Source organism: Cynocephalus volans, chromosome X, assembly GCF_027409185.1.
Source record: "Cynocephalus volans isolate mCynVol1 chromosome X, mCynVol1.pri, whole genome shotgun sequence".
Taxonomy (NCBI): Eukaryota; Metazoa; Chordata; class Mammalia; order Dermoptera; family Cynocephalidae; genus Cynocephalus; species Cynocephalus volans.
The window spans coordinates 70,570,227-70,592,488 of NC_084478.1; the positions used below are offsets into that span (position 1 = coordinate 70,570,227).

The 22,262-nt window shown below is 36.2% G+C and overlaps 1 protein-coding gene across 1 annotated transcript in view; it reads right to left on the reverse strand.

Moving 5' to 3' along the window:
- Positions 1-22,262, reverse strand: part of CLCN5 (chloride voltage-gated channel 5) — a 168,155-nt gene that overhangs the window by 34,646 nt on the left and 111,247 nt on the right. Inside the window, exon 3 of the mRNA XM_063083763.1 lies at positions 9,886-10,032. Coding sequence (XP_062939833.1) covers positions 9,886-10,032 — 147 coding nt within the window. The remainder of the gene's footprint in view (positions 1-9,885; positions 10,033-22,262) is intronic.

The following is a 22,262-nucleotide window of genomic DNA, read 5'->3' on the forward strand; positions in this document are numbered from 1 at the left end:
ACTGAGAGAAATTAGAGAGGGTACAAGAAGATGGAAAGATATCCCATGCTCTTGGATTGGAAGAATCAACGTTGTGAAAATGTCCATACTACCCAAAGTGATATACAAATTCAATGCAATCCCCATCAAAATTCCAATGACATTATTCTCAGAAATGGAAAGAACTATCCAGACATTTATATGGAATAACAAAAGACTACGCATAGCCAAAGCAACACTGAGCAAAAAAACAAAGCTGGAGGCATAACACTACCTTACTTTAAAGTATACTACAAAGCTATAATAACCAAAACAGTATAGTACTGGCATAAAAACAGACACACTGAGCAATGGAATAGAATAGACAATCCAGAAATCAACCCACACACCTACAGCCATCTGATCTTTGACAAAGGCACCAAGCCTATACACTGGGGAAGAGACTGCCTCTTCAGCAAATGGTGCTGGGAGAATTGGATATCAATATGCAGGAGAATGAAACTAGACCCTTACCTTTCACCATACACTAAAGTCAACTCAAAATGGATTAAAGAATTAAATATACACCCTGAAACAATAAAACGTCTTAAAGAAAGCATAGGAGAAACACTTCAGGAAGTAGGACTAGACACAGACTTCATGAACATGACCCCAAAAGGACAGGCAAACAAAGGAAAAATAAACAAATGGGATTAAATCAAACTAAAGAGCTTCTGCACAGCAAAAGAAATAATTAACAGAGTTAAAAGACAACCAACAGAGTGGGAGAAAATATTTGCAAAATATATATACATCTGACAAAGGATTAATATCCAGAATATACAAGTAACTGAAACAACTTTACAAGAAAAAAATTAACAACCAATTAAAAAATGGGTAAAAGAGCTAAGTAGACATTTCTCTAAGGAAGATATACAAATGGCCAACAGACATATGAAAAAATGCTCAACATCACTCAGCATTCGGGAAATGCAAATCAAAACCACTCTGAGATACCATCTCACCCCAGTTAGGATGGCTAAAATCCAAAAGACTGTGAACGATAAATGCTGGCCACGTTGCGGAGGAAAAGAAACTCTCATACATTGTTGGTGGGACTGCAAAATGGTGCAGCCTCTATGGAAAATGGTATGCAGGTTCCTCAAACCATTCAAAATAGATCTACCATATGAACCAGCTATCCCACTGTTGGGAATATACCCAGAGGAATGGAAATCATCAAGTAGAAGGTATAACTCTTCCCCAATGTTCATCACAGCACTCTTTACAATAGCCAAGAGTTGGAACCAGCGCAAATGTCCATCATCGGATGAGTGGATACAGAAAATGTGGTATATCTGGAATGGATATGTGGTACAATGGAATACTACCTCAGCTATAAAAAAGAATGAAATACTGCCATTTGCAAAAACATGGATGGACCTAGAAAGAATTATATTAAGTGAAACAAGTCAGGCACAGAAAGAGAAATATCACATGTTCTCACTTATTGGTGGGAGCTAAAAATAAATAAATAAATTCACACACACACCAAAAAAAAAAACCGGTGGGGCGGGGGGAAGAAGACACAACAATTACAATTCCTTGAAGTTGACATGACAAGCATACAGAAAGGACATTGTTGGGTGGGAGGGGGAGAGGGAGGAGGGAGGGAAGTTTCGGTAATGGGCCACAAAAAAGATTTAAAAAAAAGTCAATTGCTTTCCTTAGACTAGCAAAGAACTAGAATTGCAAATTTTTTAAAAAATCAATACTGTTTACCAATAGCACCCTCAAAATTAAATACTTAGGTATAAATCTAAGAAAATACATATAGGATCTGTATGCAGAAAACTACAAAATACTAAGGAAAGAAATCAAAGATGTAAATAAATAATCTATGTTCATGGAATGAAAGATTCAATATTGTTAAGATCTCAATTATTCCCAACTTGATCAACATAATCCCAATCAAAACCTACACAAGTTATTCTGTTGCTAAAATAAACTGATTCTAAAGCTTCTGTGGAAAAGCAAAACACCTAGAATAGCCCACACAATACTGAACATGAACAAAGTTGGAGGACTCACACTACCCGATTTAAAGATTTACTATGATGCTATGGTAATCAAGACAGCATGATACTGTTGAAAGAAAAGATACACAGATTGAGAGAACAGAATAGAGAATCCAGAAATAGACCCACACAAGTATCGTTAACTAATCTTTGACAAAAGCACAAAGGCAATTCAATGGAGAAAGGACAGTGTTTTCAACAACTAGTGCTGCAACAACTGGGCATACATATGTAAAAAAGAGAACCTAGACAAAGACTTTATACCTGTCATAAAAATTAATTCAAAATGGATTACTGTCCCAAATGTAAAATGCAAAGCTCATATGTGGGAGCTAAGAGAGAAAGAATGAAAGAAAGACCACAGTGGTACACTGGACTTGCAGAGGGAGAGAACATTCCTTGGGCTACAAAGTGGAGTGGGGGGGGGGAAGAGGGATGGGGGGAAAGAGGGATGAGGAGGGAAGTTGGGGATAACTGGTTGGGGGACACAGAGTACAAATGCAATTTGTGGTAATGAGTGTGCTGCCAGTATGAATCTGGCCTTCACATCTTGGGCACAAGGGGTGACAATCAGCTTTGTATCTCATGAATATTTATAACCAATAAGAAAAATAAAAAAATAAAAAAATAAGAAAAAAAAAACTTCTAGACAATAACATAGGAGAAAGTCTACATAATCTTGGGTTTGGCAATGACTTTTTAGATACACTCAACAATAAGAAAATAACCCTATTTAAAAATGAGCAAAAGACCTGAAACTCACAAAAGAAGATATATATATGGCAAATAGCATATGGAAAGATGCTCAACATCATATGTCATTACAGAAATGCAAATTAAAACAACAAGATACCACAATACACCTATTAGAATAGCTAAAATACAAATCACTGACAACACCAAGGATGCAGAGTAACAGGAACTCTCATTTATTGCCGCTGGGAATGTAAATGTACAGCCACTTTGGAAGATAGTTTGGCAGTTTCTTATAAAACTAAACATAGTCTTACCATATGATCTAGCAATCATACACCTAGATACTGAGCCACCTGATTTGAGAACTCACACAAAAACCTACACACAGATGTTTATAGATGTTTCATTCATAATTGCCCAAAACCGAAAGCAACCGAGATGCTATTCAGTGGGTGAATGGATAAACAAACACTGGTACATCCAAGGATATACTATTCAGCAATAATAAGGAATGTACTATCAATCCACACACAAAGACATGGATGGGTCTTAAATGCATATTGCTACGTGAAAGAAGCCACTCTAGAAAGGCTGCATACTGTATGATTCCATTATGTGATATTCTGGAAAGGGCAAATGTATGGAGATAATAAACAGATCAGTGGTTGCCAGGAGCTCGGAGGGTAGGGAGTTGAATAGCTGAAGCACAGGGGACTTGTTAGGGTAGTGAAACTATTCTGCATGATACCATAATAGTGGATACATGTCACTATGCATTTGTCAAAACCCGTAGAACTTCACAGCACAAAGAGCAATTCTAAATGTACGCAAATTTTTAAAAAATCACTTGGGGGCCAGCCCGTGGCTCACTCGGGAGAATGCGGTGCTGATAACACCAAGGCCATGGGTTCGGATCTTGTATAAGGATGGCCGGTTCGCTCACTGGCTGAGTGTGGTGCTGACAACACCAAGCCAAGGGTTGAGATCCCCTTACCAGTCATCTTTAAAAAAACAAAAAGTCATTTGGGAGGTTGGGGATCCCAGGATGGAATGTGGAATGTCACAAAAGAATCTAACTGTATCACAAATTTATGAGACAGCCTCACTGAAGGGGATAAAGGGAAAATGTGCTGACCCAAGTAACTGTGGAAATGAATGAAGTCTGTAAGACTAAAGGCAAAAAGAATTGTGCATAAACACTGCACTCTAGTTGATAAAGTTGTCTCTCATGGAAAGTATGGGTTAATAATTCTGAAACCACTATAACTGCATACTGGAAGTGAATAGTTAAGTAACAGATGACGGGAGCCACGTTTCTCACTGTTGGGGTGGGAGATTACAGACAAGCAAGGGGAGGAAGCTAAAGTAAGCTATGGGGTAACTGATTAGAATTAGAGACATCAATAAGATTTCATGTTTAGCTTAGATGGAGGTGGCTACATATAGACATATTCATAAATTGTATGTGTATATATGTGTGCATGTGTGTGTATATATGTACACATACACATATATTTCCTTACCCTGTTGACTGAGAGGGCCTAGAAGCAACAATGCCCCAGCAGAAATGAGCAAGTATGCCTAGTGCTCAGATTGTGGTTTCTAGTACCATTCTCCAATGAAAGGAACCAGGGCTCCTTAGAGAAATGACTAATTCTATTCCTGGGGCAGGGAACATTCAAGATGAACCTGGGGCATCTTGTGGTACCAGAAAGTAAGGAAGTGCTAGGAAAAAAAAAAAAAAAAACCCACAATGATAGGGGTATGTCAAAGGGAAATGGAGCCAACTGAAAGAGCTCCCAATTGCCAAAACTGGAACAATTTGAGCAACAAAATAAAGTAGTAATGGATTATAACCCAAAGTATAAAATGAGTTCATACTTATATAAATAATTGAATGGAACATCAAGATGAAACATAATTTCCTAGTCCTTAGTGTGATCTACACAGTGACTTCCTACCAAAGAGTACAGTATCGAAAGGGGGAAAAAGGAGTAGCCGTACAGTGGAGAAACCTGACAAAGACAACCCCAGCCAGGTGATCAAGGTCAGCATCAGCAGTGGTAAGTCATGTTGACAGTGTGTACCCTTGATGTGGTATGATGAGAGGGCACTTAACCCCTGTGGTCCTCTCCAAAACTCATAATCCCAATCTAATCATGAGAAAAACACCAGATTAATCCCAACTGAGGGACATTCTACAAAATATCTGATTCTTCAAAACAAGTCTGAGAAACTGTCACAGCCAAGAAGAGCCTAAGGATACACGTTGATTACACATAATGTGGTGTCCTGGATGAGACATTAGGCAAAAAATAAGTAAAAATGAATAATGTATGTACTTTAGCTCATAAAAATCAATGGAGGAAAGATTAGAGGATATCAGTTCTAAGTCTTACCATTTCCCTATTAAGTAACCTAAAGGAAGCCTTTAAGGCCTGTGAACATCATCATTGGTCTCATTTTAAAGATTCGGCATATAAAACTGATGTGGTTTATGGCCCCACAGACCTTTTGATATGGGCTTTTTTTTTTCTTTTCTTTTCAGGCTCAAAAAGCAGCAATAACGATGGCCATTCACCCAGGCTAAGTGTTTGAGTATTACAACAAGGATGACGATTTCAAAGTACCTTTTCTTCTCCCCATACAATTGCACTCGTCAAATAGCTTAGGGGAAGCCTAACTGAGGTGATGATAGTAGGTTTCTCCATCATGTGGGGCCCAAGATGTTTTCCTTTGTTTTCAGTTTCTCTCTGGAAGAAAACTAGGACTATTTTTCACTGTAGAGCAGAACAAACAGAACTGTTTCACAAGTTACTTGGTGGATTTCAAGTACATACTGTCATGTTTTTCATTCTATCACATTTAACTATTAAGATTTTTTCTTCTCTGGGATATTGAGAAGTTATGTTGAGACTCAGCAGGTGGTATGGGGGAACATAGCCTATGCCATAATATGCTTAGGCTTTGAAGTCATCTCTGACTCTTCTCTATTTTATTCCCCATATCTAATTGATCCTATCAATTCCCCCTCTGAAATTTCCCCAGGACTTATTATTCCTTCCTGTCCATTCCTGTTATTTTCATTCAGGTCTTTTGGTCTTTTTCCTAGATTAAAAATAATAATAACAGTTCCATTGGTCTTCTAGCCTTCAACCTACACTTCCCTTCAATCCACCCTCCTCCACACTGCCAAAAATTCTCTAAAACTCAAATCTGACCATATCATTTAATGATACCTTGGTTACAAGGTAAGGTCCAAAAGCATAAACAATCTGGACCCTATGGAGATTTCTAATTACATCTTCTACCCTATCCTCTGCAGTCCTCCCTCTGCTCCAACTGCCACCACCCTCTCCACCCCAGGAGCTTTAGACCTCAGACACTCAGACTCTGTGTTTCTTAAATAAAAAAGGCTGTCTCATGCTTCTGTGCCTTTACTTGTGTTGCTCTCTCTGCCAGGAATGTCTCCTCATTCGACAGTTAGGGAGTAACAAAGCACCCCAGGTAGAAAGACAAGGAGATGAGGGAAAGAAGGGAATCAAAGAGCATTACTAAAACAGCACAGTGCTGGGCTCATATCTGGGCATTCCATAAATACTGAATGAATGAATGAATGAACGCACACACGCACACATTGTTGACCATGAGGTCCAGGCTGCAGAGGCAGGTAAGTGAGAATAAATGGACTGTAAGAACAGCTTTAAATGTTTTCTTGTTACTCAAACCCTTTTTCTGTTTTCCTCCCCCTCCACTTCTTTCAGACCTCCAAGTTTATGTTTCTTCTAATTTACAGACTACTATAACACTACCTCAGATGCATTTAACCATGCCATGCATAATTTATTTATTCATTCCTCATAAATCAATCCCTCCAGCCATCTGGAAAACAAGAACCACTTTTACTGCCTTTCAAGCTCCTTCTAACTATTTTTTTTAGTATGTGCTACTGTGCTAGTACAAAATGTAGCAGTATTTTATGCACAGTTTCACCCCCAAATATCAAGGACTTTGTGAATTTTTTTTTCTGTTGTTGTTGTCATTATTAGGAAATCCCATGTGAAACATTAAATAAAATAAGAACAATTAGAAAGCAGAGCAAGAAAATTATATCACTACAGAGTGTAGTTAGTGGACTGATTTTTGTGTGATGGAACGGAGCCTCATTATTTTATGATCAGACGTTGTAAACCACATGCAGTAATTCCTCTATAAAGGCTAGTGAAAAATGGTGAGGAACTATTCATATAAAAACACATTCTACAATCATAGACAATGTCAGAAATACTGTTCTGCCTCAGTTTTCTAGTCTATGAAATGGGAATAATGGATAGTCACTTGTCCCAATTATCTACTGAGGGCAACATGAACACACAAAAAGTTCTTTGGTGATATGGATGCTATATGAGACCATTTTCTATTAGAAGCAATGAAGATAACTAAGCTAAACCACTCTGGTTTAGCTAGAAGGCTTAAGTACAGGTAGCCTGTTTAAGTTTATGGATACTCTGACAGACCATGTCACTAGAGCCAGTGATTGATATAACTGACTCACTACGGTTATACTACACATACATGGGGGTGATATGCAAACACAGTTCCCTTTTGTAGAAGTAGGCAAATATGAAAAACCACTAAATACCAAACCATGAGTACCTCTCTTTTATGAACTTTATATTCAGGGGCTCTCTCCTACTGTAACTTCCCTGAGGTATCTTCCAAGGCAAATTTCTTGTCATCCTTTTTAACCTGTAGTTTTCATACTGGTACGTTAATCCCTAATTGGTCACTTCCTCAAAGAGGCCTTCACTGACCTTCCTAACTAAAGTGTTATTCCTTGGTTATTTATTGTCATTCAATTTATTTCCATCCTAGTACTTATCACAATGGGTAATTAACTAGGTAATCTGTCTATTCACTTATTTACTGTCTTCCCCAGCTATGTCTAAGTTCCAGGTCAATATTTGTCTTAATCCCACCTCTGTATCCCCAGTGCCTACAATGGTGTATGGTTCACAGCAGGTGCTCAAAAGCTATTTGTTAAATGAATGGATAAAGCAGCTTTGTCCTCACAGTGACAGTAAGGTTTATTCAAACTTGGGCATGACATTCAAGGCCCTGACTTACCTATTTGGACTTATATTTAGCCTTTTATATATTTTTATATTATGCCTATTGATATATCTGTAAAAGGTTGCTTTTGGCCTAGAATGCTCTTCTTCCCACCAAATAACTAATCTTTCAAGGCCCTGCTCCAATACACCTTTGCTGTGAAATCTTCTCCTATCCTTCACAGATATACAAACACACACATACACAGAGGAAATGCTTCCTCTGCTAAGTTCCTGTAAGAACTATGGCACTTATAGGGTTATCGTAGTAATAATAATATAATAATAATAATAATGATACCTAACATTTTGCTGAGCACTTACCTACACTAGGCACAGTTATAAGCAATTTGTATTATTTCATTTAATACTGAAAACAACTCTAAGAGGTAGGTACTATCATAAATACTTACATGGCATTTTTTTTAGCTACAATCAACTTCACAAAGGCAGGATGTTGTCTTAAAACCTTGCTAATTCCCAGAACCTAGCAAAATGTCTACAATGTCATATGCCCTTAATACAAGATTGCTAAATAATGAATTCTGACAGTAGTTCCTTGTCCTCTGACTTTATTTTGAGAATGGCAATTCCGGTCAATTAAAAACACAGACAGTAGTTTAAAAGTGATTATACAAATTTAATCTTAAAGTGATGCAGTCTTTTCTAAGTACAATGAGAAACTAAGAATCATAAAAGAAAAGGGTGATACACTATACCTGGCTATATAAAAATTAAAAACATTTGTAGATCAATAAAACAAAGTTGAAAAAGACAAACTAAAAATGGAAAAAAAATTCAACCTACATCAGACAAAGGATTAATAATATATGAAAGGCTCTGATAAATAAAAAAAGATAATCAGCCCACTAGAAAAATAGGAAGATCACATGAACAAGAAACTTCCAGAAAAAGAAATTAAAATGATTAGTAAACATGAAAATATGCACTCAACCTCATTAATTTCAAAAAGTGAAAATTAAAACAACAATGGGAATCATTTATTTATCCATCTATCCTATCATATTGTAAAGATAAAAGAAGAATTATAATATTCAGCACCGGTGAGGCTGTGGGAAAATAAGCACTCATTTACACTCATGCCACAAAAATGCTCTCCTACACTTAAAAGATATACGCACAAGGTTGTTCACTGCAGTACTGTTTGTAACAGAAAAAGATTGGAAATGACTGAAATGCACATCAATAGAAGATTGGTTAAATAAACTATACTATGGTTTGGTACAACTATACCATGAAATTGTATGCAGCTACTGAAAAGAATGATATAACTGGGTAACCAATTAACAAATGAGGGTAATTTTCATTTCATAGATGTATTCCAGTTAATTAAAAATCCAGTTATAAAAAGGGGAAAGAATTTGAACACACACTTCATTAAAGAGGATATAAGGTTGGCAAATAAGCACATGAAATGTCATTCAGCACATTAGCCATTTAGGAAATTAAACTGAAACCATGATGAAATAACACTACATTCCTATTAGGATGGCTAAAATAAAAATTATGGAAAATATCAAGAGCTGTCAAGGACATGGAGCAAGTGGAACTCTCATACACAGCTAGTTCAGATGCAAAACGGTACAGGCACATGGAAAATGGTTTGGCAGTTTCTTGTAAAGTTAAACCTGGTGATCCTACTCCTGGGTATACTAATCAGCAAGAAAAGGGAATGGACAACTTGGGTAAATCACCAAGTTAAGTGAAAGATGTCAGACTCAAAAGGTGACATACTATGTGACTCCATGTACATATCACATCATCCAAAAAAAAAAAAAAAACTATAGGGACAGAGAAAAGGTCACTAGTACTGGGGGGAGGTCTGACTGCAAAGGGGTAGGTAGCAAGAGGTAATTCTTTAGAGGGTTGAAGTGTTCTGTATCCTGTCAGTGGTTGCGGTTACAAGAATTTAGGCATGTGTTAAAACTCATAGGACAGTGTGCCAGAAAATAAAGGAATTTTACTGTACATAAATAAAAATAATTTTTAAAAAGATAAATTATCATCAGCAGTAATGATACCTTCTACTTCTCGGTCTAAGGGAGGAACATCATCTCTCATGGAGAAATCCATAGCTGTCGCTGCTATGTCCATCAAGTCTTCATCACTGGAGCTGCTCCGGAAGCTACTAAAACTCCCCTGCTGAAAGCCTCTGTTATCCATGGCTCCTGTACAGAAAGAAAAATAAGAAGCTTATGACAATGACCTCCAAGTCCCTTACCACTTCTGTCTTTTTACTGTGGTAAAGATATATAACATAAAATTTACCATTTGAACCATTTCAGAGTATACAATTCAGTATCACTGAGTACATTTACAATGCTGTACAACCATCACCACTATCCATTTTCAGAACTTTTTCATCATCCCACACAAAACCTCTATACCCAGTAAATAACAACTCCCCACCTCCCAACCCCTGGTAGCTTCTATTTTACTTTCTGTCTCTGTAAGTTTTCTGACTCTGGATACTTCATATAAAAGGAATAACAAAATATGTGGCCTTTTGTGTCTGATTTCTTTCATTTAGCATAATGTTTTCAACATTCATCCATGTTATGGCATGTAACAGTACTTCATTAATTTTTATGGCTAAATAATATTCCATTGTGCAGATAGACCACATTTTTGTTTATTCATTCATCAGTTGATGAACATTTGGGTAGTTTTTTCCTTTTGGATTGCTACTTATTCTTATGTCTTCTTTCACGTTCTCACTTTGACAATACAGACATGTGAACTACTTAATATATTCAGTTACTCTCTAGATGTAATATATCTCTAGCCTTACCATGTAGTTGAAAACAGTTTTTGAAAACCATTAAAATGAGCATAAACCAAATGAGGGCATGTGTACAAATATAATGGGAGTTCACAAGTAATCAATTGAAATAAAAGCTAGACATCAGTATTCAGAAACGTGCTGGCCATTTGGGAATGGAAAAAACATAACCTTATGCCTCTGACTTTCCCAGAGCTCCTAATACAACGTAGATGTATAGAAATACTGGGTGACTGACACATTGAAAAAGAGGCATACTATGCCATTCAATTTGCTCTCTGCTCAAGAATTTAATATAAAAAACGAAAAATTTTCTACATCAAGTGTAAATCTTCAGATTATAAATTTTACTAAAAAAACAGTATACTGATTAAGAAAAAAAAACAGTATTATGGTCTTTACTTTGCACCACCCTTCCCATTTTTTAAAATAAAATCTTGGTCAAAAATCATAGTCAGTAATGTTCTGTTGGATTAAGAAATAATACTCCTTTTGAAATTTCCAACTCTTTTAAGAAACTTCTTATTCTAGGTTTTCAGAATAATGTATGATGAATGAATGTGGTAAAAACACAAATAGGATAAATTAATTGTCCTGATAAATTGTAATCAGAACAGATAAATATTTTAAAGACTGAGCATAAAAGATAAAAAACCAACATTTACCAGGTACTTATCAATTTCCAGGCTCTGGGCTACGGGCTTAAAGCAAATTCTTTCATTTAATTTTTTCAATATTCCTATGCTGTGACATTATCACTCCTAGTGCAGATGAGGAAACTGAAGTTTGGAAAGGATAAGTAACTTGCCCAGTTACTATTAAAAAAATGTTAAGCTCCAAATCATGTGCTCAATTTCACAACACCTCACTTGTGATAAAGAGACCAGCCTAAGGTGTGAGTGAAATTTATGAGCCACCTACTATGCATGAATTACTGTGGGATAGTGGAACAGATAGAAAAATGATGCTGGGTAGACCAGATGAAATGAAAATTGTAAGGCAAAGATTTGGAAGTTAACAACATCAAGGTGATGGTTGAAACCAACAGAACAGATACTCCAAGGGAAACTGTTTACTTATGGATAAGGATGAATATCAGTAAAATAAATGGATTCTCAATATTCTTCTTTAGTATGTACAAATAGCTTGAAATCTGTGCAGATGTGAACTAAATAGATTACACTGGAACATTACCATACTTACATGATGATATGTAGTCAGGTAGGGAAGGAGAAAAATTTACCCCAAGTTAGTAATAATGTACAAAATTATTGATCATAAAACCGTTTCCTCACCTATAAAAACTAACCTTCTTATATGGAACAAATGGGTTGTGGGACGCTAAGAACCTATGTTTTGTGCCCTCACCTGAACTTCATTGCTCGCTAGTGCATCCTTGCTGGACTTTTCCCCCTTCTCACATCATTTGGGCTCTGACTCCCTAAGCCAGGCCACATACATGCACAGATGTCCTCTACAAACAAAAAAAAACAAAATTAAAAAAGAAAAAGAAAAAAATACCCCTTCGCTTTGCTCTGGATCTTAAGATCCACCTGACTGAGGTAATAGATGTCTCCCAGCCCTAACCTGATTTACTTAATTTTATCCTTTAAGGAAACCTACTATCTCTAGCTCCCTCAGACTTGAGTCCTGAATTCCCAAAAACTCCATTTGACACCTTTGTTGCTATTTCGAACTCAAGAGAAGGAAAATGAAACAGCAGTGGAAATAATATTAACCTAAACACAAATAATAAAATCCAAACAAGACATGTTTCTTGCCCCAACTCCCCGCATCAACTTTCCTTTTTAAATGCAGGCAGCATCAGAGGCAATATTACAGTTAATGTTTGTCTAACTCTGGGATTTACTACATTTAACAAATCTGCAAAAAGTACTCAATCTTACAAGTAGGCACTCCAGGTTGCTAGAAATCTTAGCTGAAAACAAGCACCTTTTGACTCAAGAGGTTCCTTTCAGTTTAAATTTATTAAATGTCCATGAGTTCAATACAGTAACTAGCACTGAAAGAAAGCAAGAAAATGTGTAAAGTGATACAGAATCACTTCCCTCTATCCCCACTGGTTATGTGTTTCATTCAGGAAGTGATTTAAAATACATGATTCCAGCAACTCTACATTAGCCACACAAATTATAGGAAGAAAAAGTGTGGGATGTCCAAAAATAATTTACGTTTGGTTTTGGAATGTGTCCTGTAAGTCGTAGCTTCAGATGGGTGTATCTATTGTTCTGGAAATTCATTAAAACAAAATAATGACTTGACAAAATGATGACCCAACAAAAGAGAAGCTGGAAAACTTCAGTTTCCCCACAGGAACCTAACAAACTTCTTCCTGTAACCCACTCACACATAACAATCTGGCTAAATCGAGCTGCCTTATTTCAAACATTTCCTGGAGCAGCTATCTGGTTCACTGTTTGGGTTATAAAGTGTCTCCTTAATAAATGCATAGAAAGAAAGTGTCAACAAAAGAAAATTAGAAGAAGTAAGTAAATCAAGCAAAACAGATGCCATGAATAGCAGTTCAACAAAGGAAATAAATTCTATCAGTAAAACTGAAAGTGATATTTGCCCACAGATAATCCATTCTGATAGTGTCTTTGGTTTTATTTTGATAAATATATTCAAGATATAAATGCTCAAGAGAAAAAATTGAAGCAGCAGAATAACAAGGAAACAATTTAAAGTTCCTTAGAGTTGAGATCTGAACCCATATCTAGCTGAACTCCAAGCCCAATGCTCTTTTTCTAACACCTTAGGGCTTACAAGAATGGCACATCTGGAATAAATCAAACCTCTAGATGGCCCCAAGCCTGAAGTCATCCAGCATTTGGGGCAGGCCAGGAACAATGTAAGGAGGTTTGATTTATTCTCCCTACTAGAGGATTGCAGATAGGACTTGTCATGCACTGAAGGGCTAAGGAGGAGAGCAACCAGTGAAAAATGTTGTTTGGGTAAATATTTGTGTTACAAAGCTGATACATGCCGTTTGTCATTTTCTTGCTTAAAATCATAAGCTGGTTCTCCATTGCCTAGGGGTCAAGTTTAAACTTCTCTGCATAGCATTCAGGACCCTATTGAGTCTGCGTCCCATCTACTCAGACAGACTTCTCTCATGCCATAAATATGTTATACCTCAAATAGGCCATGCACTTTTACACCTCCATGCCTTTGCTCAAGCCTATGTGGAATACCATCCACTCCTACCTCCATTCTCTTTTCAATCTGGTAAAATCCCATTCAGCCATCTAGAACCAGCTCAAACAGGCTTTTCCCCCTTTGTTCAGACATCTATGTTGATTGCATAATCTCCTCCACTTGAGCATTGTGACTACACCATGTCCTTCTCATTTCTGTTGTTCCAGCAACTCCTTTGCTGTCTCAGAGTAGGTGTTCAATAAATGCTTACTGAGGAGAATTCCAGTTGGGGAGAAAAGGTTAACACCTAATTAACATATTTATATAACTGACACTCAATAAATCTATACCTTGCACAATGAGGGGAGGAAATTTGGGATACAAAAATAGTTTATTACTCCATCATTACTCTCAAGGAATTTATGATCTAGCTGGAGAGAACACCTTCACATAAAGCCATCACACAACAGCTAAGTGTTAGAAAAGTGCAACTGGCATTCAGAAAATTGAGGGGGGACTGTAAACTAGAGAAGGCTTCATGGAAGAGAGAGGGAAACAAAGGCCCAGGAAACAAAACGGCCAAAGGCTTGGAGATGAAAATGAGGTTGGCATTTGTGCCTGACTAGAGGACAGGGTAGGTATCTGTGAGTAAATGGATAGAGATGGTCATGAAGAACCTAGGAAGCTAATGGAGTCACTGTGGTTTATGAGGAGGTAAGTGTGGCAGTAGTAGGCTGGAAGAGAGAGAGGAGGAAAGGGCTGGGAAGGCAGTTTACTACTTCTAGTTTCAATGAAGGTGATTGAGGTTGAAGGAGGAAGAGGGGAAAAGGAAGGAGGAGCGTGAATTCCCAACAGTTGTACTAAGACCAGGCAAGAGCCAGGTGGTGGGGGTGAATGGGACAGTGCTAATTTGTGGTATGGCATATTGGCATCTTGTTTTACTAGTGACATTGACACATGTTGTTTCAAATAAATTAATACTCCCTTCTCAACTAACCCATTTGTCAAAAACAAATGTATAAACTAATGGGTGGACTGATTCACATGACCCCTCAGATGAAAATATAAAGCATGTCATGTATTTCAACGCTAACGAGCATGGAGAAGCAATACATTTTTCTATTTCTTTTTTTCCTCCACAAAAATATCTGTTGACCCGCACATGGCATTCTGGGTAAGCAATATATGCCAGATACTGCAAACATGGAAAAAGGAGAATGCAAGAAGAAAAAAAGAGTAAGAAACACATACAAGGGTACTTCCAAAAGTTCATGGAAAAAAAGAATTGAAAGATAATATGTATCTTTCCATAAACTTTTGGAAGTATTGTCGTATACAATTTTCCAAGATATGAGTATTGTCATACTATTTAAAATAAACATTAAGACAATAATAGTGAAAGCAATAAGAGCTGGCACACACATAAAATCACCTTCTGTCTACCCACTATACTTGGAGCTACTTGAGGATATGGTTACTTAAATCTGTATTCCCAAGTGCCTGACACAAAGAGTGGGCTCAGAAAATAATCTAGTTTATACTCTAATTCCAATTTTAATTATTTTGTTTTGAGAAACAAATGAAATGCAGATCTCAGATGTTAAACTCTGAGATGCCATAGAAGGTGTTATTTGAGAGGTTTGGGCTAATCCTTAACACTTAACAAGGTACTTTCTCCACCCGTCAGAATTGCGGACATAAAGTCTCAGGAGGAAATAATAGTGCTTCTTCACAAAGAGTGGTCTTCACCTGGGAGTCATCCTCATAGATGAGTAGGGATTATGAGAAAAGATGAGAACTATGAACAGGCAATACCACAGCAACAGTTCTCAAGCTTTTTGATCTCAGGATCCCTTTAAATCTTCAAAATTATTGAGGAGTCTAAAGACCTTTTATTTATATAGTTATTTACTGTATTTGAAATCAAAATTGAAAAATGTTTAAAAAATATGTTTGTTTAAATATAACAATACTCAATACGTTAACATTAACATTTTTTGAAAAATAACTATTTTCTACAACAAAAATTACTGAAAGGCATTTTTGTAAATCTCTTTAATGTCTGGCTTAATAGAGGACAGCTGAATTTTGCCTCACATAGTCTATTAGCCATCAGAGCAATGACATCATCACCCTTCGCACAGCCTCTAGAAAACGCCACTGTACACTCTTCAGAAAATAAATGAAATAGGAAAATGATGTCTTAATATTAATATGAAAATGGTTTTGACCTTGAAAACCACCCAAAAGGGTCTCAGGAACCCACAGGCCACACTGTGAGAACTGTTGAAGCAAAGAAAGAACTCAGCATGGAGAAACTGCACTTTAGCAACACCCATGATTTATGAGGAGGAGGAAGATGATAAACCAGTCAGAAGAAACCATTTTGGCAGCTGTGAAAGTGAAGCAAAGGAACTAATCTTTTTTTGTAAATTATTTCCAATAATTTGGTAATAGCTTTGATATATAAACAGATTGCTTAAATCATTAAAATTAGATACCTAAAGACACTGGCAGATAATTTATTAAAGAAAAAATGGCTTTAAAACTTCAGATAAATTAAAATTAAAATAATAATGTGCTATCTTCCCTTAGATCAGCTCTTCTTTGGCTCTATATCAGAGATTCAGGTATGATAACAAATATCCTTTTATCCACGCTTTCAAGAATGTGATAAATGGGATGGCTAGAGAAGCACACTGGAGGATCAAGGACAAGGATCTACCAGGCCTGACAAAAACACAAGAAATTTATAGGTCACTTTCACTTTGGAACATACATGTAAAACTCCTAAACAAACTTTAACAAACTGAATGCAGTATCACATTGAAATATTTGCCTACTATATATAGGAAGTATTTATTCTAGGAATGCAAGACTGGTATCACAAATGAAAATATCAACATAAGTTATCAAAATAGCAGATAAATTTTTTAAATCCCTAATTATCTCAACAGATATCAAGAGTGGATTTTTAAAATTTACAGTTATTCTGGATTAAAAATTTTACTTTTTTTTTTATTGGTTATGAATATTCATGGGGTACAAAGGAAATTGTCACCACTAGTGCCTAATACGTGATGGCCAGATCCAAACTGGCAGCATGTCCATTACCATAAATTGTGATTATACCCCGTGTCTCCCACCCAATTATCCCCCCAATTATCCCAGATCTCCCTCCCCATCCCCCTTTCCCCACTCCACTTTGTATCCCTAGGTATGTTCTCTCCCTCTGCAAGTCCAACCAACTACTGTGGTCTTTCTTTCCTTCCTTCTTTCTCTCTTAGCTCCCACATATGAGTGAGTACATACAGTATTTATCCCTCTGTGCTTTGCTTATTTCACTCAACATAAGTTTCTCCAAGCTCATCCATGTTGTTGCAAATGGGAGAATTTCATTCTTTTTTACGGCAGAGTAGTATTCCATGGTGTATATATACCACAGTTTCCTTATCCAATCATCCACTGATGGACATTTAGGTCAGTTCCATATCTTGGCTATTGTGAACAGAGCTGCGATGAACATGGGAGTGCAGGTATCCCTTCGACATGATGATTTCCATTCCTTTGGGTATATGCCCAGCATTGCCTTCCTGTATTAAGGGGAATGATATTTTGCTTCTTGGTTTTAACTGAAATATTCTATATCATGTCATGAAAGAAATCCTCTACACAGGGTATTTTAAAATTTTTAATTTAATTTTTAATCCAGAGGCTCAGTGTGGATGCATTTGAGAGCTAAAAGCTTGAGGGGGCCCAGTCTTATTGAGATCCCACAAGTTCATGAGTTTTACCTTCAGAAGCCCTACAAGATTCTCACAGTGAAAATCAGAGAAAAATTCCCTACTGCTTCTAGCAGTGGGAGAGGAAATGTCATTTTGCAATACAATCAGAGAATTTTGTTCTTCATACAAGGCCAACCCTCAAGAGAAATGATTTTACAAGAGCCTAATCAACCTGGGGAAAAGTCAATATCTAACTATCTCCCTCTAGCCTTCCAATCTCACCTAAAGAGGCGGGAAACAACACAAAGCAAAACAGGGGAGAACTTATAAAGGTCATAACCAAGGGCACAGGCTCACTGAGACATAAGCATAGGACTATAGAATGCTTCCCTTTCCTCCATTCCTAACCACCACTTCAGTAAAGCTCCTGTATAATAACAGGGTAATATGATTGAAGGAACTGCACATCTTAAACCTTATTTAAGTCTCTAGGGAAATGGAAAAAACATGAGAGAGACAAAAACAAAGACACTAGCAGAAATTTCAGCCTTTGACACATAAAGCTACAGCAAATAGTAAACACAGCCTAACCTCTATTCAAATAAGCATAAAACCTCACACTAAAGGCCTATTTACCTCAGTTACCCCATATATCATGTCCAGCTTTCAAAAAAATAATCACAAGGTATACTAAAAGACAAAACAAACAAACAGACAAAAAAAACCACAGTACGAACAGAGTCAGATATGGAAGGAATATCAGAATTATCAGAAGAGCAGTTTAAAATAACAATGCTTAATATGCTAAGGATGATAATACAAAAAGAGGATGACATGCAAGAACAGATGGGTAACATAAGCAGAGAGATGGAAATCCTACAAAAGAATAAAAAGGAAATGCTAGAAATCAAAAATACAATAACAAATATAAAAAAATGCTCATCAGTAGACTGGACACAGAAAAGGAAAAAATCAGTAAGCCTGAAGAAATATCAACAGAAACTTCCAAAACTGAAATGCAAAGAGAAAAACGGAATTGAAACAAACAAAAAACCCAGGATATCCAAGAACTGTAGAATAATTACAAAAGATGTAACATATATAACAGGAATACCAGAAGAAGAAGAAAGAAAGGAACAGAAATATATGAATTAATAAGGACTGAGAACTTTCCAGAAATAATGATGACAGCAAACCACAGGTCCAGGAATCTCAGAGAACACTAAGGGGGATAAATAGCAAAAAATCTACACCTAGGCATGTCATATCCAAACTTCAGAAAATCAAAGGAAAAACATTCTTCAAAGTAACCAGGGTAAAAAAAAAAAAAAAAAACCTTATCTATAAAGGAGCAAGGATAAGAATTACAACAGACTTATCTTCAGAAATCATCTCTTCCAGGAGACAGAAAAAGATATAACATACCACTAATCAAAAAAAATCTGGAATAGGTATATTAATTACAGACAAAGCAGACTTCAGAGCAAGGAAAATTATCAGAGATAAACAGGAGCATTACATAATAATAAAGGAATCAATTCTCTCAGAACACATAACAATCTTTAATGAGTATGTGCTTAACAACAGTCAAAATATATGAGGCAAAAACTGATAGAGATACAAGGAGAAATACATGAACCCACTATTACAGTTGGAGACCTCACACCGCTCTACCGGTAATTGACAGATCCAGCAGGCAGAAACTCAGTAAATACATAAACTGGACAGCACCATCAATCAATTGGATCTAGTTGACATCTACAGAATACTTCATCTAACAACAGAAAAATACACATTCTTCTCAAGTTCACACAGAACATTTACTAAGATAGACGACATCTAGGTCATAAAATACACCTTAATAAATTTCAAAGAAGAGAAATCACACAAAGTATGTTCTTAAACCACAATGGGATTAGACTAGTAATCAATATGATAGCTAGAAAAACCCCAAATACTTGGAGATAAAACAACACCTCCTAAATGTTACATGGCTCAAAGAAGTCTCAAGAGAAATTTAAAAACATTTTAAACTAAATTAAAACGAAAAAACGACTTATCAAAATTTGTGGGACACAGAGAAATCAATGCTTAGAGGGAAATTTATAGCATTGGATGCATATATTAGGAAAAAAGATATAGAATCCATAATTTAAGCTTCTACCTTCCAAAACTAGAAAAAAGAGAAACAAACTGAATCCAAAGTAAGCAGAGGAAGTCTTAAAAATTAGAACAGAAATCAATGAAATTAAAAACAGGAGATCAATAAAGAAAGTGAACAAAAGCAAAAGCTGGTTCTTTAAAAAGATTTTTAAAAATGATAAACCTGTAGCCAGGTTAAACATGGAAAAAAGAGTGAAGGCATAAATTACTAATATCAAAAATAAAATAGGGACCACCACTATTGATCACATGGTGATTAAAAAGATAATAAGGGAACATTATTAACAATGCTATGCCCACTAATTTGATAACGTAGATGAAACTGATCAATTCTCATTGAAAGACACAATCTACCAATACTCACATAAGGAGACACAGAAAGCGTGAATAGGCCTATATCTATTAAAGAAATTGAATCACTAATTAATAAACTTCAAAAACAGAAACCAATCAGACCTGGATGGGTTCACTGGTATATTCTATCAAACATTTAAATAATAAATTATACCAATTCTCTACAATCTCTTTCAGAAGACAGAAGCAAAGAGAATACTTTCTAATTCATTCTAGGAGGGCAGCATTACCCTAATACCAAAACCAGATAGAGAAATTACAAGAAAACTATAGACCATTATCTCCCATGAACATTAATGCAAAAATCCTGAACAAAATATTAATAAATTGAATACAATAATGTATAGAAAGAATTATATACCATGATCAAGTAGGATTTATCCCAGTTATATAAGACTAGCTCATCATTTGAAAATCAATTAATATAATCCATCATATCAACAGACTACAGAAAAAAAGTCATATAATCATATCAACAGATGGAGAAAAGCATTGACAACACCCAATACCCATTCATGATAAAAACTCTCAGTAAACTAGAAATAAGGGGAACATTCTCAACTTTTTTTTGTTGTTTAATTTTTATTATTTTAACTTCTCAAAATACATTGTAGTTGATTTTTGTGTCCCTTTACCTCTTACTCTTTCCCCCCTCCCTCTCTCCACTCCCCTCCCCACTACATCATATCTGTTCACTTGTCTTAACAAGTTCAAAGAACTGATGTGATTGTTGTGTCTTTTCCCCCCAAACCATTCTTTGTTTGTGTGCTTATTTTTAGCTCCAACAAATAAGTGAGAACATGTGGTATTTCTCTTTCTGTTCCTGACTTGTTTCACTTAATATAATTTTGTCTAAGCTCACTGATGCTGTTGCAAATGATAGTATTTCATCCTTTTTTTTACAACAGAGTAGAATCCCATTGTGTAGATATACCACAGTTTCCTTACCTACTCATCTGATGATGGACATTTGGGCTGGGTCCAACTATTGGCTATTGTAAATAGTACTGCAATAAACACTAAAGTACAGGTATCCCTTCAGCATGATGATTTCCATTCGTCTGGGTATATTCCCAGCAGTGGAATAGCTGGGTCATATGGTAGATCTATCTTTAATTGTTTGAGGAACCTCCATACCATTTTCCATAAAGGCTGCACCATTATGCAGTCCCACCAACAGTGTAAGAGAGTTCCTTTTTCTCCACAACCTCTCCAGCACTTATCATTCTCAGTCTTTTGGATATTAGCCATCCTGACTGGAGTGAAATGGTATCTCAAAGTGGTCTTGATTTGCATTTCCCAGATGCTGCGTGATATTGAGCATTTTTTCATGTGTCTGTTGGCCATTCATATATCTTCCTTTAAGAAATGACTATTCAGCACCTATGCCCATTTTTTAATTGGGTTATTTGGTTTTTTGCAGTAAAGTTGTTTGAGTTCCTGGTATATTCTGGGTAATAATCCTTTGTCAGATGTATATTTTGAAAATATTTTCTCCCACTCTGTTGGTTGTCTTTTCACTCTGTTAATTATTTCTTTTGCTGTGCAGAAGCTTTTTAGTTTGACATAATCCCATTTTTTAAAATTTTTCCTTTAGTTGCCAGTGCTTTTGGGGCCATATTCATGAAGTCTGTACCCACTCCTACTTCCTGGAGTGTTTTCCCTATGTTTTCTTATAGGAGTTTTATTGTTTCAGGATGTATATTTAATTCTTTAATCCATTTTGAATTGATTTTGATATATGGTGAAAGGTATGGGTCCAGTTTCATTCTGCTACATATAAATATCCAGTTTTCCCTGCACCATTTGTTGAAGAGGCAGTCTCTTCCCCAGTGTGGAGACTTGGTACCTTTGTCAAAGATCAGATGGCTGTAGGTGGGTGGGTTCATTTCTGGGTTCTCTATTCTATTCCATTGATCTGTGTGTCTGTTTTTACGCCAGTACCATGCTGTTTGGGTTATTATAGCTTTGTAATATAGATTAAAGTCAGGTAGTGCTATGCCTCCAGCTTTATTTTTTTGCTCGGGATTACTTTGGCTATGCATAGTCTTTTGTTATTCCATATAAATGTATGGATAGTTTTTTTTCCATTTCTGAGAAAAATGTCATTGGTATTTTGATGGGGATTGCATTGAATCTGTAGATCACTTTGGGTAATATGGACATTTTCACAATGTTAATTCTTGCAATCCAAGAGCAAGGGATATCTTTCCAT